Genomic DNA, 20,520 nt, shown 5'->3' on the forward strand with positions numbered 1-20,520 from the left:
CCCACGCGAGGGCGGCGGGGCCGGTGAGAAGCCCGAAGGAGGGTCCGAGTGCTCTGGGCAGCGGGGCCGGGCAGGCCGCGGCAGGGCTGGGACGCCCCCTCCTTGGGCACACCGGCCCCGCGGCATCGCGCCTCCCCTCACCCCTCCCAGCCCTCAACCCTGCTCCTGGCCCGTTCCGCTGCCGTGCGCTCGGCCACCGGCGCCGGGACGTGCTCCATGAGAGTTGTGTCTTCCTCAGGTGGGGGTGACAGCTCAGAAGACCATGAGGCTGCTGCCCGCCTCGGGGCGCAAGGCGACCCAGAAGGTAACGGCTGTCGGCAGCGCGGCGCCGGTCAGCAGCCCTCTTCTCGGTTCCTTTAGCTAGTACGTTATAGGGAAAAACTTTGGAACCAGATTCTTGGAACTTCGTGGAAAACTTTTGAAAGAAGTAGAGAAAAAAAAGTCTGAACTTGTTTCTGGAACACTTTCAGAACCAATGAGGAATTTTCAAAATTTTAGGCGTCACTGAAACAGCAAGGAATTTCTGTGTTTCTCGATTTCTGTTCTGCTAACACATCATAGATGAGATATTGCTTTTTTAATTTTCCTTAATACAAGTTCAAGCTAAGGAGCCTTAGGAAAACACAATAGAAATAACAGTGGGGGTTTTTTTAATAATAAATTCTCAATATGAAAATACAACTATTCCCAAATATGCTTTTCTGGAGTGTTCCACCTGCTGGTTGCTGGCATTCACAACTAAAAGCAGAAAAAGGATTTTAAATGCAATGGCGTGAATTATCGTTCTTAGGTTTAGTCCTAAAGGACTACGGACTAGGACTATAGATAATCTTATCTGTAGCGGTTTATCTACTTTTTACATATAGGTATGTAAATTAAGTACTTTTTATTTAAATTTAATTTAAATAAATTTAAAGTACTTAAATACAGGGAATTTAAGTACTTAAATACAGGGAAACATAATTAACATAGGAAAAGCGTAGTTTAAAAAACTATTTATGCATGTAATAAAAAATAATGATGTATTATACTTTTGAAGGTGGTTGTTGGAGATCAGGATGGGGTCATTACATGTTTTGGCATAAAAAAAGGGGAAGCTGTGGTAAGTGGAAATGTACCATTTAAAATTTTATTTTTTAAATCTTCCTAATTAACTTTGAAAGTGTGTTTCTGTTGTGGGAAATAAGGTACCTGTGGAAGGTGTCTAGGTGGAGCTCTGGACTGATACCTAGCTGTGATGTGGGCATGATGATCTCATGCCTGGACACAGGTACACAGTTCTCCACGGTTGTAGAGTCAGACACTAGTGTATATCATCACAAAAAAAGTCAGTTTAATGCCTTTTGCTTTGCAGTTCAGTTGGGCTTAAGCCTGTACTCGGGTACTGTGTCTGGACAGAAACCTGCAATGATTCACTAAGTTACATTAGAGGATTTTCACAAAGTGATTGCTATTTATGAGCCTAGATGTATGCCTAGCATGATAAAAGCTTTTATTTTTTTCTTCTTGAGGAAGCTTATAGTCAGCTCATAGGGACTCCATAGCATTACAGAGAAATCTGTGTAGTCTTCTGGAATAAGAACGCAATACCTAAGAGGGAGTGAGTGCATGTGTGTCATGTTCTTTTAAAAAAATCCCACAAACAAAAAACTTACAGCTACTAGCAGTGCTGTAATTTCCAGTGGATGAATAACACTGAGATAATAAAGTCTTAATTTATTATATTTTACAAGTGTTTATATTTACTGATTTATAAAATGCTTGATTGCTGTGTGATTCTGAAGAAAAATGTAGAGATAATTTTTGTCTGCATATAATCTGTATTATCCTTAGTTTTGGCAGAAATTGTAAAGCAATTAATTATTCTTTATGTTAAAAGATTACCATACCTACAATACTGTGATGATGAAAATTGCTTTTCTATTTACAGCCAGTGTTCAAGACCCTGCCAGGCCAAAAAATTGCAAGATTGGAGTTGGGAGGAGCTCTTAATACACCACAAGAGAAAATTTTTGTGGCTACAGGGTCAGAAGTTAGAGGTTTCACAAAAAGAGGGAAGCAGTTTCTTTCATTTGAAACTAACCTCACAGAAAGCATCAAAGCTATGTATGTATGATACTTCAAGTTTTTGTAACAGCTGTATCAGATTGTTAGTTTATGATTTTATGAAATCCTTTTTTACCTTACTGTATGGTTGTAGGTAACACAAAGCGCCAGCCCAGCTTTAGCTTGTGTCGTGACACGTAGGAAGGAACTTAAAAAATCATGGTGAAGTTTAGAAAGTGTAGGGGGGCTTGGGAGGGGCCTGGAGGCACTCCCATCAGTGCAAATGCAGGTGAGGGGAGCTGGGATTATGTCTATATACCTCTCCTGTAGGAGAACAAGAACAAATATTTTTGTTTTTCTTTTTTAAGCATGTTGTAGCATGCTGTCATATATAAACCAGCTCGAGAAGAATGAGTATCATCAAAATTTATTAATGATGTTTCTATAAAGATATTCTTAAGATTTTATGTGAAGACCAAGTAGGAAATACAGCTATAGAAATCATGTGGTTTTAGCATTCGTCAGAAACCTGGTTTTTAATAGCCAGGACAGCTTGTGGGGCCCACTAATGCCTTGAATCTGCAAGTGGTAGTGCATGCATATAGTAGGGCTAGAAGGCTGTCACTGCAACTATACAGGGAGAATGCTACAGGAAATGTTTTCTTTTCTCAGGCATATTTCAGGAGCAGATCTCTTTCTGTGTGCGAGCTATATCTATAACCATTACTGCGACTGCAAAGACCAGCACTACTACCTATCAGGAGATAAAATCAATGACGTTCTCTGTCTTCCTGTAGATAAAGTGAATTGCATTACACCGGTACTTGCATGTCAGGATAGAGTCCTCAGAGTTTTACAGGTTAAAATACTCACTTGTTTATGTTTTATGTATTATGTATTGATATCACAGAATTTGACTAATTCTTAAGGGTATCAGCACATCAGCATGTCTTAAAACATCATAAGGATAAGTATATTGTATCTTACTTGACAGCATTACCATCTGTAATGCTGATACTTTTTTTTTTTAATGGAAAATCAAGATTATAAACTTGCAAAGTGAGGATTAGTAAACCCTCTATAAAGAGGCTTTGGAATTTATAGGTGGAAGTAGTTAACAAATTGGTCCCCTCTAACTAGAAGTGCTCACATAAGGAAATGAAATGTGTAAGTCTTTATCAGTTTGGAAATTCTTGCTCTCGCAAATTAATGTTATGACAAGTCTGAGCCATTTAACAAATTTATTTGCTACACAAGTTTGCAGATTATTTTTAATAATAACACATTTCAAGAATCCTGTGTTTTATTTATATAAACTTCACCCTGTTTTGGCTGAGAAATGGTTCTCCCATACGTATTGGGAGTTTGTATAAGTGAAGCATATCCCTTACTATTATCCATCATAATCTTGTCCTTATGCTTGTGGGCGTTTGGTTTGTGGTTGGTGTTTGGGGTTTTTTTTTGCTTTTTTATTTTCATTTTGGTTGGATTTTTGTTTTGTTTTCTACAACACTCATTCAAGATAGTTCTCTTTGCTCTTTAGGGATCTGATTTACTATATGAAGTAGAGGTTCCTGGACCACCTACTGTTCTTGCTCTAAACAATGGAAATGGGGGTAACAAGATTTTGAATATACACATAACTAAATAATGTTATCTTATGATATTTTTAAGATTTTATTGCTTGTTGTTAACTATATTTTGCCTTGATTTCTAAGATGATGTTAAAAATGTGGCAGAAAACTACATGAAATCATGTCTTACAAAAAATATATATACAAGCAAATGACTTTTAGACAGTTCTAGATTCTATTCACAGGTAATTGAAAGCTTCTTACAAGAGTAGTGAGATATAAGGTGGTCTCATTGAGTAAATACAAACTGGACTTTTGGGGGCCTTGTCAAAGTGCTGGGTTTGGGTTTCTCTTACACATGGATTCCCATAACTAGAATCATTTGTTGCATCTGTCCATGGATGGATGAGAATATTGAGTAGAGCTCACATAAACTAAAACTGTGGAAGGATCAAGCTTAAAATAGTTTGATCATCCTTCTTGCTGATCTGCTCTCACCTAACAGAAATCGCTTTAGTGTGTTAATCTGGTTCTTAATTTAGTTTCCATTAGATTGTGTGACAATGACATTCAGATCTGGTTTGAAAAAGTTCTTACTTGCTTAAATCTTGGCACAGCATTCACTATTGGATGCATGTTCAGAATGAATCCCTTTGTTTCTCTTCAGTAAAGGCAATTTAATAGCCTGTCTTTGCTGAAATTGAAGTACTGGATGGATTATGAATGGTTTTTAGATAGAACTCCAGTGCAGGGGGGGCATTCATACACAGAAGAGGGATAGCTATGAAGAAATTATCAGAACAGGTGCAGTTTTCATGTATTTGGTTTTGGATTTAAAGCCTAACAGTTCTATTACACAACACCAATGCTAGTATTTTCTTATTCCATTGGGCTTTAGAGTGTAACTACACGATACTTTCCATTTTTTTCAGTTGGTGTACTTGATTTTTATCAATTCTAAATTCAGTTTATGTGTTTAGGTGATTCTGGAGAAGAAATCGTGTATGGAACTTCTGATGGTAAACTGGGTCTTTCTCAGATTACTGGTTCCAAGCCTATACCTAAGTGGGAAATTGGAAATGAAAAAAAGAGAGGAGGTATGTGTCTCAGTCTCTCACTCTTTAGCTTTCCAGCACATCTGAGGCATAATTGCAAGTATAAAAATCAAGAAATCTTATTCATGGATACTTTGGAGGCATATTGTAGTTAATGTGAGTATGCAGTACTAGTATGAGTGAGCTCTCTTTTGTTCTGATTTTCTTATAAATAATTCTAATCAGTTTGTCTTGCTTTGGGTTATTTTCAGTACTTTAGTATGCTTTTGGTTTTACAGTATTTTTAAAGTGGAATTTGTAAAGCAGTGTTGATTCATACATGATTACTTGCGGCTTTTATCATTTTGGTGACTATTTCTAAGTGTAAATGTACCTGCCAGATATTTTCAGATGTTCACTGGTCTTCAGGTCTCTTCAGAGGAAAGATTAGCATCTTCCTTGCACGACTTTTTTTTTTTTCTTCTTTTTTTTTTTTTAAAGCCATTATAAGGGGTTTTGTCTGAAGATGGAATAAGGCTTTCAAATAAAGCTTCACTATGAGGCTTAACTGATCAGAGCACAGTACGACACTTTCCCTGTTTTAGCCTTCTGCAGCATGTATTAGCTCATACTCCTTTGTAAAGCAGAAGACCAGGAATAATTTTTTTTTTAAATTTCATAAAAGCTATACCTAAATTAATTTCTTGAAATGCTTCCTAGCATGTCCTTGTTCTTCATATGGAATATGAAGGAGTCGTAGAAGTTAAATTCCATCTCATTTTACATATTAATTTGTGTACAAACTCTTTCACTGATTCTTCCTTCTTTTAGACCCTGTCTGTCCAGTGCAAACACGAATAGTTGTCATAACAGGCTGGTTCCACATGTGCTAGTAGTGGGCTTGTCCACTAACATGTCAGGTAGCAGTACCTGGTCCGGCTCTGGCTCAAGTCAGAACCCTCTTCCTGTTACCTTAGCCAGAATTCATAGTAATCCATTTACCGGTAGCTGTGAGTTCATTCTGGGAAACAAAGAATGCTTGCTTCTTCAGCTGGCAAAGTTATTGTAGCGTGGACAGACAAATAGTTCATCTGGGGAAATGTTTGACAAGGGAGGAGTGGGTTACACCCCTCAAAAGTAAACTGAACATCAGAGGGGTTCTCTGTTCAGTGCTTTTCACCAAGGGAACTGTAGGGTAAATTGGTTGCTGCAAAACCCGCTGTACAATCTTGAATCTCAGGCTCGGGTGAGAGACTTCCGCCCTCCAGTGGACTCACCCCGAAATAGCATTAATAAAACCTTAAAAGCCCGACCAAGAATCTCTTTCCATGTAACTGAATGTGCCCTGTGTATTACTGGGTCATAAACGAGTAAAGGTCAAGTAAACTGCGTTGTTTTCCTTTTTATTAGGTATCTTATGTGTTGATAGTTTTGACATTCTGGGAGATGGAGTTAAAGAATTACTTGTGGGACGAGATGATGGAGTGCTAGAAATCTATAACTTTGAGAGTGCAGATGATCCTGTCCTCCGATATGACCATGTAAGCCCACATTCATCATACTCTTCTTTGCTGGCAAAATTATTTTTTTTAAAAAAAATGTATTTCAGAATTTAATGTATTTACGAGATCATTACTACTAAAATGAGCTCTGTAATGTTTACGATATGAACGTCAAATCAGTATCCTAATATTTTTGAACCAGAAAGTGAAGCAGTCCTGTTTTGAGCAAAAATCAAAATAGTGGAGCAGGTATGTTAAAGTTCTGGCTCTGTTGACTACTGAAGTCTCTCCTGGGTGAAACCTAATACCGTGCTTCTCTCCCAGTGAAAAAACAACCCCATATTGTATATAGCCTGTATTTTACATGTAAAATAATAAATGTAAGCTGTCAGGACTTTACTGAGCGTAATTACTTTGGGTATGCATTGTTTAAAAAGAGTAGATTTGAACCAATAGCAGTTATTTCCACCTTCAGTCAAGATTACTCATTCCTGCTTGAAAGATATTACCCATCAGTGTTTTGCTTTAAACTGCTTTTGAATGTCTTTGTTATGCAGAGTAAAATCGGAATGGTTAAAGCACCCCGATTTAGCTGTGATAGTCACCAGCTAGTTTACTCTTTTGTAGGTCTAGATGATGTTCCTCTAGGTAGGTGTTTTGTGATGCAGGTGAAAGGACCCTTAAAACCCTCACAAAACCCCCCACATTTCTAAAATGAGTGCAGTGATATTTCCGTCTGCTTGAATGTATTTATTTCAAGGCTTTGTCAGAGAGCATCGCATCAATCCAGGGCGGCTGTGTAGGAAAAGATGGGTATGATGAAATTTTAGCATCCACATATTCAGGTAAGCTTCGTATCATTTACTCAGTAAATGTTGCATATGGCGAAATGATGAAAATGGAGCAGGCTATGTTGTTCCTGCAGCTCACATCTCTTAAAAGTTTTGTACTGATTGGGATCACTATAATATTTTGTTGAAAGTACCTCTTCAAATGTAATGTTTACACTTTTTTAAAAAAGTTTCTTACACTTAAACTATGGTTTTATATTTTAAGATATTTATAAAGTGTTCTGCTGTGTAACACAGTGGCTGGTTATTCTCTGGTGTAGACTGCTGCCTAACTGATGAAATGATGTCTGAAGGAATTATTTTTTTTTTTGGCATTAAAAATATTTATAGACATGCTTTTTTATTTTGGTTTTCCCATCCTTTACATAACTTTCTTTTCAGCTTCACAGGGATTTAAATCGGGTTGATTTCGCTTTTAGAAGAAAATAAAGCTTCCCCATGTGAGGCGTCTTAGCAGCCCCTCTGTAGGAATTGAGTTACTGGCCTGACTGTCACAGAGGCCATGATAAACATGCTGCATATGTTAACTGCTGGGAGCTAAAATACTGCTAATTCTCTATCTTTGGTTATAGTCAGTGCTAAAAACTCAGCCTACTGAAACCTCTCATATTCAAAGTCATGTGTTCTGTCAAGATACAATTCTCAGTCAGTCATTGAGAAGTAAGGGTGTTCAAGTGCCTCTTTTAAATGGTCTTTGGATGATTAAAAGACTCTTACACCTCACCAGATATGAATTGTTTTGGTATGACAGGCTGCAGTAATACTGTGGCCAAAGTACTTTGTGGCTTCTTTTAGTGGCAATGTTATAAAGACTCATGAATCACAGAAGAAATAAAAAAGTGAAAGCCCACATTCACCTGTGGGTTTTCAAAGGGAAACTCTGGTACGATGTGCAGTAGACTGAGTTTGGCGTATTTTGGCAGATCAGGAAAAGTAGTGCTTAGAGCACCAAAAGCTATATTTGAAGCCTGGCAGCGTAGGACTTCTGTGGGGTTTTTTTTAAAGTTCATGCTCCATTACTGGGCCTTCTTGATACCTGAAGTAGATAGCTAAGGAATGTGAAAGACTGTGGACATGTCAGCTTTTATGGTGCATTTTATAATAATGCTATCTTACTGTTTGCATGCATTATATGAGGTAACTAGAGCTGTAAGCACCCATTCAAGTCTGCATATCATACCTGAGATGTCAGGATGTAGTCAGTTAGTGTTTGCTTTTATAAGTAAATGTAATTAAGTAAACAAAAATATGATTTATTTTTTCCACTTAAACCAGTAGCATTCAGTCTCAAAGCACCCTGTGCAACATACAGTTTGCTATAAACACATTGCACAGCTTTTTTTTGTTCTGGTTTCAACTATAGTCCTGTCAATTATTAAAGGTTTTCTCAGAAAAAAAAAAAAAGGTGGGGAAAAATTGAAGCATTCAGTTAAAAACTGCCACAGAGGGATTCATTGCTCAAAGTACTTAATGAAAAAGAATTGCTCAAAGTACTTAATGAAAAAGAATATGTAATGTTTTCCAATCTGTAAGTTAAGAATGAAACCCATAAAAAGTCATGTTTAGGGTCTAGATTAATCCTTCAAAGAAAGGATTAAACTAATGTCTTGATTCTCTCTACCCAGTATCTGGAACAAACATCGCTCCACACATACAAAAGCTGAGTGTAGACTTTTCTTTAGAGCTTATAAGGAATATAAACTTCATATATTGGTTTAGGCTGGCTGACAGGACTGACTACAGAACCTGTCCATAGAGAAGGTGGATCAGGTGAAGAACTAAAATTAAGTCAAGAAATGCAGAGCAAGATTTCATCCTTAAGGTAATTGCACTAGAAAGAAATTTCAATGGAAGAACTGAAATGTTAAAAGCTGAAACGTCATCTTTCCTTCCTGTCTCACTGGCTTTTCTATATCATTAATGTATCTAGAAATAGAATCAAGCATTTTCAAAGTAGAAATGAATAGCAGCCTCATTTCACAGTCTCTTTCTTGCTTTCACATGATGATGTCTTAATGCCTTCTTCCTCAGTATCAGCAAGATAAGATTCCCTTCTTCCATGCTGCTTATAGCTTCTAAATGGTGGGAGAAAAGTAATCACTAGCATATAATTCAAAATGCATTGTACTCTTGAAGGAAAAAAGTTGTCTTTTCCCATCACTTGGAAATCTCTTTTGGCAAGGTACAGTAGAATCTACATTTTCATGTGATACAGTTTATAGTTTATCTTTTTTATGTATGTGGAACGGGAGTCACCAGCCACTTCTGGTTGGAGAATTGTGGACAGAAGATAAACGTGATTTCCTTGCAAGCCTAATCTACCTAATTTCTAGGGCATCTTTTATAGTTGGTGTTTTTTAAGACATTGTATGTGGTTTCCCTTTTCTAGGAATGAATTGGAACACTTACAGATGAAAGTACTTCAGGAACGAGAAAAATACCAGCAGTCTTCTCAGTCCAGTACTGCTGTTTCATCAGTACCTGCATTTAGTGTGAATGATAAGTTTACATTAAATAAGGATGATGCTAGCTACAGCCTCATCTTGGAGGTACAGACAGCTATAGACAATGTTCTGGTACAGGTGAGTGTGGGTTTGTTCTTGTTGGCTTTCTTGATGTACAAATAGAACATTCAGAGACTTTCTAGTTGAAAAAGCTGAGTTACAGTATCTTAAATGTATGGGGGTTTAAATGTCTGAGTTGTTCTAAGAGGGAATCAAAGTGTATAGCCTGGCAAATGTTTTAAGTCACTGTTGTAAATCGTTGTTAGGGAACAAATACAACTTAAACCTTTATTGAACAGAGGAACACTGCACTACCAAAATAGACCAGAATCCTTGCTGTACAACACATTTCTATAACTTTTGTGTTTGCTTTTGCATGTCCCTCTTTATTTAAACAGTAATTAATTCACTAAATCTTAAATGAGGTGCAGATTATTGCTCTCCAGTTAAATACCCTGTGTAGTGGAAAAGTGATTTTAGAGTGGTATGGGCACCTGTTCACTCTCAGTGTGGAACAGCATTTGATTTGTGTGCAGTTGGTCATAAATAGTCCTGCCAAGTAGAGCAATCTTAATTAGTTATTCCTCCTACTGCGTCAGCTGGAATTAATATTATCTTTGGTAGTCAGTAAAAGGAGTGCTACTGAATTACCTTCTTTTGGGATATGCATGGGGAGAAAAATTTGACAAGGAAGAATTTGTGAGGTGAATTTGCTATAACAAATGGGACAGAACTACTGTAGGATTTTACTCTTCACTTCTTAATAAAAATTTTATTTTTATTAAGGATGTTATTAGAGCAGTGCTAAGCTACAGCTAATTTGCAGCTCTATAGTATCTGCTGTTTCCATGGCTAAGTGAGGAATAATGAAATTGATCTAGCCCTGAACTTAATGTAGAGTTTAGAATTTATGGCTTTTTCTTTAAAGAAATATAAAGCAGTATCTGGAATTCCTCTGCTGTGAGGAAACAATAAAATTGTTTTTAAAATTTTTTTTTGAAGTATGTTGCATATTTATCAATGATTCCTGACACTTCTTTGAAGTTATAAAGCAGAACCAAGTCAAGTATTTAATAATTCTAATACCCTTTAATCTCATTTTTAAAACAGTGTTAGATTTAATTCTAGTGAAAACACATTTAGATTAGAAGTGGTCTGTGTCAGAAGCGTTACTGTAAGTAAAAGGATCATTAATAATTATGTGATATGATCCTTGGTTTCTTGAATTAATATTGTAATCTCTCAAAATAGGGAAATACTTCAATTGTGAATATACTTCATGCATATGAATGAAGTGTACTCTTATGTCTGAAAGATGTGAATATACCTTCATGTCTGAAAGATCTTATACATCATACACTGAAGTTGTTGTAAGCCAGTCACACAAGAGTGCAGGACTCCATAAAAGAATAAGAGAAAGATCATCATGTTACTCTGGGATTAAGTAGTAAACTGCTTGTCTGTTAGGCTTTTACCTCTTGGCTGAAGCAATCACTGCCTCTCAATTATTAAAATAATTGATGACAGTTAAAGGATGAATGCACTAGAAGCTACTCAGAACTTAAGCTCTTACTCCTACTTCCTTTCGTGTTCTGCAGAGTGATGTCCCAATAGACTTGCTGGATGTGGATAAAAATTCTGCTGTTGTTAGTTTTAGCAGCTGTGATTCTGAGGTAAGTGAAACAAAGGAGATTATATTTGTAGAGATTGCATGATGAAAGCTCTTAATACTAGATTTATATATTTGTAATATTAAATATATTGAGTTTAAACTACTCATTTGGTAATTTTGAAGAGCTCAGCTTCATTTAGACATACTGCAGAATTAGGAGTTAGTGGCAGGTCCTGACATAAGGCAAAGGATCTGAGAGCAACTGCTCTCTTGGGTTTTTTTCCTGCTTGATCAGGAACGTGAAAGACACATTCAGTATTGCTGTATTCTCTGGATTTGCCAGATTTACTTCAGAGTACTTGAGGTAAAGAACCTTGTATTTCTTACTTAGTTCATCTCTTAAAAATCACTTTAGAAGATGAAAAATCTGGGGTTTTTTAGTGCATTTTTTATATAATAATTGTAAACTTCATACATACAGAATTACTTAGGGCCAGGAGGACAATCCAGAAACTACCTTAGCATTATGGAAATTTTCTGTGAAGCCTTTTTTCTTGTAATGATCCTCTAAGTATTTTAGTTTTAAGAAATTTGAACAACATTGGTCTACCCTGGAGCTTTCAGAAATCAACCATCTGTTTTAAGTTTCTTGTCACTTATAATGATGAATTTGGGGGGTGTGGGGGTGTGGTGTATTTTCTTACTGATCTTACTTTAGGTTTTGGATCTTGGACTAGTACTTCAGATGAGTGGGGCAGGCTGATGTTCATTCTTCAGATGAAAAGTAGATACCGATGTAATTTTTATGGTGGTATTAAAAAGTATAAGAGGCTTCAGTTGATTTCTCATATAGAGAATTTTTTAAAAATTCTACCATAATTAAAATTAATTGGAATATTCAAGCGAACCAAAGAATACTTTTTTGTATTTAACTTTTGTAAAGTAGCTGTACATAAACAGCAAAAACTTTACTGTACATGCCTATGGTTAAAACAGACCAGTAGAACTTTTCTGAATCCACTGACCTGTTTTGTATTATTTTTCTGGGTTTTTTGCTGTTTACAGCCAAATAGCAACTTTCTCCTTGCAACCTACCGATGCCAAGCAAATACTACGAGACTTGAACTTAAGGTAAAGTGCTTTGAATGAAAGCAATGAAAGCAGTTGGAAAATCACAGATTGTTAAAATACTTGATTCTAGAGACAGTGTGTGGAACTTGAAGTGGAGAGAGGCATGGGAGAGAAGGTTCTGGCACTGTTTGTCCTTGGAAGTGTTTGAAGGAAGTTAAACTGGGAAGTAACCAGGGAACGTAGACTGGATTTGTATTTTGGAGAGGAAGCAAATCCAGTCATTCCATGCTCACTATACTAGACATGTGGGTGATTTTTTAATGATCCACCAAATTCACATGTTTTGTGGCTACAACCAGGGGGAATAATGGAATAAAGGAAATCATAATTAGGAAAATCCCCAACATGCACACTGGCTTTAGGTTTTCTCTTTATGTAGTTGCCTAACACTGCAGCCTCCTAACCTGATATGTGTTTGTTTGTCTAAAACTCTCAAGTCAAAAGATTATCATTAGAAATTTAAGCCTGTGTGAGATGTATCAAATATGGGGAAGTTGGGGGTGGTTGTCCTTTTTTTTTGGTGAGTTTGCAATATTGGACTTAGTGTGCAGAATTAAGACTCTTATTTCCCAGGTCCCCTTCTTAAGAAATGCTGTTTGTGTGCTTATTGGTTCTGAGCAGGTCACTTTATCTCCCTGTGTCTCAATTCTCTTATTTTAATTTAGGAATATGACCCTGGCCACCTTTAATACTAAAATTACTAGGTAAAGAGTGACACAAGAAAAATGAATCAAATGAATCAAATGCATTCACAGTACACAAAAAGAGGGGGGTTTTTTTTAGTCTCCCATTAAAAACATTTATAAACTTTCTGTTTTGTGACATCATAGTGCCGTCTTTCATTGGAACACTGTACTGTCACTCTTGCATTTGGATCCTGATATGATGGATTCAATCTGTGCAGGTTCTGCTGCCACCTCGCTGCCATCCATTGAGGATCTGCAGTGTTTTGCACCTGCCTCGTGGAGTTTGTATTTCATCTGTGCGCATGTAGGCAATACAAATTTTAAGTCTCAGTGATTTTATTTCCAAAGATAACTCTTTACTAATTTTTATTAAAAACATTGAAGTCGATCTCTTCCTGCCAAACACTGGTTTTTTTAGTTCTGAGACCCTGTAAAATAGGGGACATAGTTAAGGTTCTAAAGCAAACCTGTACTTGAACTCCAGTCTGCTCTTTTGGTTGTATAAAGCTGGTCCAGTAGCTCTTCTGCCTTCTTTGATGGCTGTGTTGGTGCTGTAGGTGGGACATTCCTATTTCTTGTCGATGCTGTGTGAGTGGCAGACTTAGTGCAGTTGGTGTAGCTGGTCTCAGCAGAGGAGTGCCTGATGCATTGCTGGGTCCTCAAGGGTGTGGAGAGTGTGTCCTGTGTCTTGAATGTGTTGGTACATCCTGCCTGTTTGGTATTCTGAGACTTGAACTTAAATCTGGCCTTTCTTTTCCAAAAATAGCTCAGGAAGAACTTTGATTGTTATAAAAGGATGAACGCATACTTTGAAATTCAATTTGCTCTTTTAAATTATTTGATCTATTCTTTGCTGCCAACTGCTGCAGAATGTATTTTTTCCTTAATTAAAAAAAAAAAAAAAAATAAAAAAAAAAAAAAAAAGTAACGAGGCCACTGAAGAATTAGAAGCAAGTTACAGACTTTTTATTTTAACTGATCAGAAAGTAAGTTAGCGAGGTTTATTTTCTTAATATTTCATTCATCTAATAGAGCAGCACTTAGCTGGACACTACTTCATCAAGTTTTAAAACATTCTTGATCTGCTCTATTTATAGTGGCCCTATCAAGTCAATATAGTAGCCTAAATATTCTTGAAGTACTACAATCTTTCTTTAACATATTTTGAATACCCACCGATTTTCCAAATCATGGTAAATTAATCTTTTCCCTTTTGTTCTTTTTTGTGTGTTCTGCTTTTATTGCTGCAGGTTCGATCAATTGAAGGTCAGTATGGGACACTTCAAGCATATGTAACTCCGAGAATTCAACCAAAAACCTGCCAAGTTCATCAATATCAAATTAAACCACTTTCACTTCATCAGAGAACTCATTCTATTGACCATAACAGGTATTTGCAAAGAACAATCAATGCCTTTTTCTCTTGAAAAACTGACACAATCCAGTTGAAACACCGTTTACTCTTAAGTATGTAATTTCTAACTCCTAACCTACAATTTTGAGCATTTAGTTCCATTTTTATGTTTTTTTCTGACAGAAAATGCAGATTGAATGAGTTCCTGCTTTCCTTGCCATTCTTTATCCTTGCGTTCAGGTTATTTTTCATTTTACTGACTGGATTATAGTTCAGCCCCATGTGTTAGTAGGGCTGAGGGTGTGGTAGAAAGGAAACTCTCTCTAGTAACCGCAGTCTTTCCAGTTTCAGCCTCATTCTCCCCTCCACCCTTTTACTGTAATTCTTTCCCACAGCTAATTTGGCTCCAAATCTGAGCCAAGGCTTCTTTTGCCTCTTATCTCTCTGTTAGGAACCTACTATTTTATGCAATTTCTACTTGATTTTTTTCCCCACCCTCAATTAGCATACTGTATTGCCACTAAGGTATTTCTTGCTTCAAAACAACACTGAAGGACTGAACAAATGATACCAAATGATTTTACTCAATGTGCAAATAAGCTCCATTATGCCTCGTTCTTGATAGAAATGCTGTATCTGTGGTTTACAGCACGGGAGACTGTTGAGGCTCTTAGTCATATTTGCTGTTTGTCGTAAGTTTCAGGTTTAACAACTTGAAATGGGATACATCAAAACCTTCCAACTGGTTTCTTATCCAGTTCTGACATGCCTACTAAGAGATAAAACTTGAATGTACGCATAACTTTTTGTGTTGAAATACAGAAAAGTAGCTGTAATCTGCAGTATGTAATGATTTAGTGAGATACCTGACTTTTTACAGGGTGTTGATTAAAAGGAAACCACATGTGGAACTAAACTTTTTTTCATACAGATAACCAGTGCACTCAACGGTGCTCCTCCTTCATAACTGTTAACTTTTTTTTTCTTAATTTCATAATGTCATAGACCCGTGAATACACTGACGCTCAAAGGCCAGTTCAGTTTTGCTGAAATTCACTCGTGGGTTGTGTTTTGCTTGCCTGAGGTGCCTGAAAAGACTCCTGCTGGAGAGAGTATCACATTTTATTTTCAGAACACGTTCTTGGGTACACAGCTTGAAAGTACTTACAGGTAAGATACAATTACTAAAGCACAGTGTGACTTTGCAGGGGCTTTTGTGTTTTTCATTCCTGACCAGTCTGCAGGCACCATTTCATACACGTATTACTGGTCCCCTCTCCACCCCCACCTCCATCAAAATTCCCATTAAAGAGAATAGAAATCTTTTTTAAAAGGGATTGTCAAACATTACCAGGGTAATCACCATCCAGTAATGATGAGGTCTGTAACTTCAATCAGGTTTCTCTTGAAGTTGGTCCAAAACCCAAAATTGCCAGGGAGAAAAGGCTTGATATATTTTCAAGATGATGGCTTGCTTTTAGAATTTAAAGAACATAGCTAACTAATATAGTGAAATTATTGTGTAATGCCTATTGCTTTCTAACTTCCTTATTTTTGTATTGAGGAGCAGAAATAACTTAAAAGGCATTTAATACTCCTGCAAACAAAAATGTGATAAGCGTTAGGCTGAAAACCTTTTTCTACAATTTATACTAGGAAATTATTATTTCTGTATTTAAGATTATTTCTGTGTTCTGAAATTAGTTATATCTTCCTTCAGCAAATTATATGCACTCACCTGAAAATGGAACTGTAAAGTGGGGAGAAAGTAGTTGTAATATACAGATTGCAGCCTGCTCCCAGCCTACTTGTACATGTTGTCTACTCATAATGTAGAGAACTGTTGGGTAGCAAATTTTTGGAGGGAAGGGGAGAGTGTTTTTTGTTCCTTCTGGTATTGAAGCTTGCTGTTTGGCTTCAGGGTATCACGATGATAAAACTTATGGAATGAATACAGGCAGAAATCCTACTTCATTCCATACAGTAAAGATAACTGCTTTGTATAGCTGAGACTTGTGTCTACTGCGTTGTCTTATTTACTGAAACAAACTGTTCTCTGTCAAGATTACACTGGGAAGGCAGGAATATCATAGGTGTGTATACAGCCACCTGATATATAGAGAGTCGTTATGACCTTTATAGAGGTTTCTCTCTTTGATTTGGGCATTAATATACAGCCTTCTATTTTAACATAGGGACAAATCTAATGCAGGCCTGTGTGTTCAGGTTTGTTCATTTGAATTTTTTCTTGCTTTACAGAAAAGGTGAGGGATGTTTTAAGTCTGACAACATTTCTACAATATCCATCCTAAAAGATGTGCTTTCCAAAGAAGCTACTAAAAGGAAGATTAATCTCAACATATCATATGGTAAAACTTTCTTCTCTATTTTGTTGTCCTTGACTTCATTTTATATTCTTACAAACAGAATATGTGCTATTCACTTGCTTGTTGGATTTCTTTTTGACTCCCTGCTAGACATAAATGAAGAATCTGTGAGGCACACATTGAAGCTTATCCACCCTAAATTAGAGTATCAGCAGCTGTTGGCCAAGAAGGTTCACTTAATAGATGCTTTGAGAGTAAGTCTGAACTCCATGGAAGGGTTTGGGGGGGATTATATTGTCAGATATCAGGTTGTAGGGCTCAAGTCAGATGTGTGTCATACTGGTATCTGTTCTGTTCCTGTTCCCAGGATGTGTATTTTAATTACCTAGGAGAACAGACTTCTTTTCAAGGAAAATTCCCATTCGTGCTATATAACTAGTGAATGACATGTAGGATTACTGAATGTTGTTGAGGATGCTTAAATCAGATGGAAGGTGGCAGCCAGCTTTATCGTCTAACGTTTTCTTTTTGCCTGCTGTTATTTTCCAGTTCCTTCTTTGTCTCTTTCCACTAACCTTTAAAAGTTGTTTAGATCTGGGGATGATCATCCAGGCCAGGTGCGACTTCCTTGCTTTGGAACTTCATCCCAGCGTGTCATAATTTTTGAATTACCTGCTTTTTTAATCTTTTGCTTAATACTCCTCAGCAGTTAGACTGGGAGCTACCAGTTAGGCAGCTTGCCTCAGTTCTTGGACATTTTCCAATAGCCAGGATTTTCCTGTCCAAAACTTGCTATCTTCTCTTTTAGTATTTTTTTTTTGAGGGTGAGGGGAATATATGAAAATAGGTAACTGATTATTTCTTGTCCTTTGGAGGAGTCAAATACTAGTTGTCAGAACTCTTTAGTTAGTGAAAAAACTGATTACCAATGAGAATAGTGTGTATCTTTTATTGTTACCAAAATTATTTTACTTAGGCTTGATTTGGCAAACTGGGGAGGTAGAGTATAATAGACAATTTATTCTTAATGCTTGTAATATTTGTGCAATAATAATGATGTTGCACATCTTGCTTGTTTTAGGCTTTTTTTTAGGCAGCAAATCTTTTGTTGATGAATTTTTTGTCACTCATTTTTTTGATAACTTATTCATAGGCAGTAAAATAATGGGATGATTGATGAAAGCTGTTATCCCAGCAGACTCACAATGCATAGCACAATTACCTTTAGTCTAGAAAAGAAGAGTCTCTGTGGGGGTTAAAAAAGATCTATACTATCAACCTTAAATTGGTCTGACAGTAGACTGAGGCATTTCAGAAGAGGTCTTTAAAACTTTTTGCTGTCGCAAATTGAGTGATACTTTCAGAGTTTACTTTTACTTTCAGACTTTAGCATGAACTACACTTTCTAGGAATTTTCTTATTCTAAAAATGAAGATGTGAAGGCTGTGAGCCTTCATTTGGCTTGATTCTATGGGGGCTGGACTGTGGCTTGATCCTGCTCTGACAATATTCAGGGCTGGAAGCTGTAACACACAGGATTTTGAGAATCTGGTCTATGAAGTGACAAGTAAAATCTGGCATTTCATTAGAAGACCAGAAAATGAGGCACTTCTTTGAAAATAACTCTTTCTAGTTTAGAAGGGGATTGTCTTGTCTCTGAAGTACTTCCTTCTGTCAGATCCAAACTTAATTTCTTCTTACTTTTATGGTCTTATGATGCTTCACTACTCTTAATTCTGATTATTTAAAAATGTCTTTGAGGAATTACAAGTTCATGAAGGCAATGTGGACTTCCTGTTACCAAAATACCGCAGCATTTTGGAAGAGGCAGATCAGCTGCTTGAGGAATACAAGAGACAACCCGCGCATCTTGAGAGACTTTATGGTTTGTTGATCAATTCAACTTCTTACTTAAATGCAACTTAATCTCCAGAGAGCATGCTGGATGTGACTGAAATAGTTGTGAAGGCAGTATGAGCTGAAGTGATTTGATAAGTGGGTATGCTTGGGTAGTGTCAGGACCACAATAGGTATGTAAGTATGTCTGTCTGTTTGGTCATACAGCCAAGGCTGCATATTTACGTAGTGATTTTGATCGTAGAAAACAGAAGTTCAAGGTGAGGCAGTAAAACCTGGCACATATGGAAAACGGTTGGTTTGTATGCCACTACAAACTTTGAGTAACTCTCTAAAGGTTCTCAACTGTGCACCTGAGAATTTCTAAAGTTGATTTGGCATCACAAAGCATATCACTGAGAATGAAAATACCAGGATTATTTGTAAGTGACTTTTCTACTTTTTGTTTAATAGACAGCTTCTTATATTCAGATGATCCCTGTCTTTATGGACGGGATCAAGGATCATATTCAAATTCAGGATGGTGTTTAACAATATATACAGGTTGAATGAGTGACTAGATTGTTACAAAACATCAGAAAACAGAAAAATGCCCATGGAGTGGGAAGGGAGACTCATAGATCATGTAATTTAGTGAATGAAATTCTGTAACCTTCTCTGTTGTTCCCTGTACAGCTTTCAGCTCAGAGAGTCTGCCAGACACCAGCTTTCACAAACCTACATATATATATATATATATATATATAATGTATATAATGTATAGCATAAGCAGAGTCCTGTGGTAGTTTCTCTTGCTCTAGTGTTTCAGATGTGGGTAATTCTAAGGCAGAAATACACACTTTGGAATGAAGCTGGAATCTGGGCTGTTGTAACAGCATTTTGGGTTTGTTTAAAAGTAAATAATTATTTATAACGTGAAGTTTAAAGAGTCTTGTTTCTAAACCCAGAATTAACTAGAATAGTTGGTACATAATAACAAGTTAAAGGGAGAGATACCTCATGATGACAACAAGGCAAATAATAAGTCCTGGGATTTTACCTTTGCAGGCATGATCACGGATCTCTTCATAGATAAATTTAAATTTAAAGGCACCAATGTGAAAACTAAAGTTCCTCTTCTTCTGGAAATTCTGGACGGCTGTGATCAAGATGGACTAATTGCTTTTTTTGAGGCTGCAGCCTGACAAGGAAAAATGAGAGTATTTTTTCTTCTTTTTGTTGTTTTTTTTTTAATCAAGGTGTTTCAATATCAAGTCCAAAACACTTTTTAAAATACCCACTTTACTCTTTTGTATCTACTGTCGGCTCTTATGTTTTAATTCTATTTATTATCATACTGAGTACAGCTGTCAACTTCATATGTACTGTTGCGTATGTTAAATGTGCATGGAGTTTGTTTGTACATAGTGTTTGTTCTTCATGGCTAAAACAAGCTTAACTGTAAATACCAAAAGCCCTTTTTGCAGAAATGTTTTTGGTACTGTTCAGGCCTCTGTGCAGCAGTGCTCTGTTCTCCAGGTGTAAGAATGTGGAGAAACTGGGTTTCAGAGAGTTAACCAGAGGTAGAAGAAATTTGTGTGGTAAGCTGTGCATAACGATACTGCCTGCTGCAAGGAGAAAGCGGTATGGGAATTGCATCAGACTTGATGTAGCTGGTGTGTGCCTAGAAGGGGGAGAAGTCCTTGAATTTTAGTCTGGGTCCAGCTCTGATTGAAGCTAAACCTTAGCTCTTGTTCAGAGTGGATGGCATTAAACTTCCTCTGTGCTTCTCCCGAGTCTCTGTTCTTCATTTCAAAACTCCACCTTCCTTCACACTCATTTTTATTTAAAATTGCAAGAGCTGAACCAGCCTGTGGAGGCAGAGCCTTGTTCCCAGGTGAAGCAAAAAAGAATAAACCGACTCCCTGAGGCGGAAAGACACGTTTCCCCGTGGGGCAGGGCGAGGCCCCTCCCTCTCTCCCTCCGCCGGGCAGGAGCGGGGTGCGCCGGCCCGAGGCGGCCAAAGCCCCGCTCCCGGCACGTTGGTGCCCTGCGTCCCCGCC

The 20,520-nt window shown here is 37.1% G+C and overlaps 1 protein-coding gene across 1 annotated transcript; it reads left to right on the plus strand.

Moving 5' to 3' along the window:
* Nucleotides 1-17: 17 nt before the first annotated feature.
* On the plus strand, nt 18-20,250 carry BBS7 (Bardet-Biedl syndrome 7). The gene is made up of 18 exons (XM_026847591.1): nt 18-304; nt 1,040-1,102; nt 1,931-2,106; nt 2,719-2,905; nt 3,590-3,662; nt 4,601-4,717; nt 6,065-6,195; nt 6,917-7,001; nt 8,727-8,829; nt 9,397-9,589; nt 11,110-11,184; nt 12,189-12,254; nt 14,191-14,330; nt 15,300-15,464; nt 16,554-16,663; nt 16,772-16,875; nt 18,383-18,506; nt 19,526-20,250. Exons 1-18 carry the CDS (start codon nt 263-265, stop codon nt 19,660-19,662), a joined length of 2,091 nt encoding a protein of 696 aa, XP_026703392.1. The 5' UTR covers nt 18-262; the 3' UTR covers nt 19,663-20,250.
* Nucleotides 20,251-20,520: the final 270 nt, after the last annotated feature.

Source organism: Athene cunicularia, assembly GCF_003259725.1.
Source record: "Athene cunicularia isolate RWA chromosome 4 unlocalized genomic scaffold, athCun1 chr4_part2, whole genome shotgun sequence".
In the NCBI taxonomy this organism is placed as follows: Eukaryota; Metazoa; Chordata; class Aves; order Strigiformes; family Strigidae; genus Athene; species Athene cunicularia.

Bases quoted from the DNA above. Each gene is read 5' to 3' on its own strand.
- BBS7 (XM_026847591.1), top strand. From the start codon at position 263: ATGAGGCTGCTGCCCGCCTCGGGGCGCAAGGCGACCCAGAAG. The intron at 2,906-3,589 runs GTTAAAATACTC...TTTGCTCTTTAG, and splicing joins GAGTCCTCAGAGTTTTACAG to GGATCTGATTTACTATATGA. The intron at 9,590-11,109 runs GTGAGTGTGGGT...CGTGTTCTGCAG, and splicing joins TAGACAATGTTCTGGTACAG to AGTGATGTCCCAATAGACTT.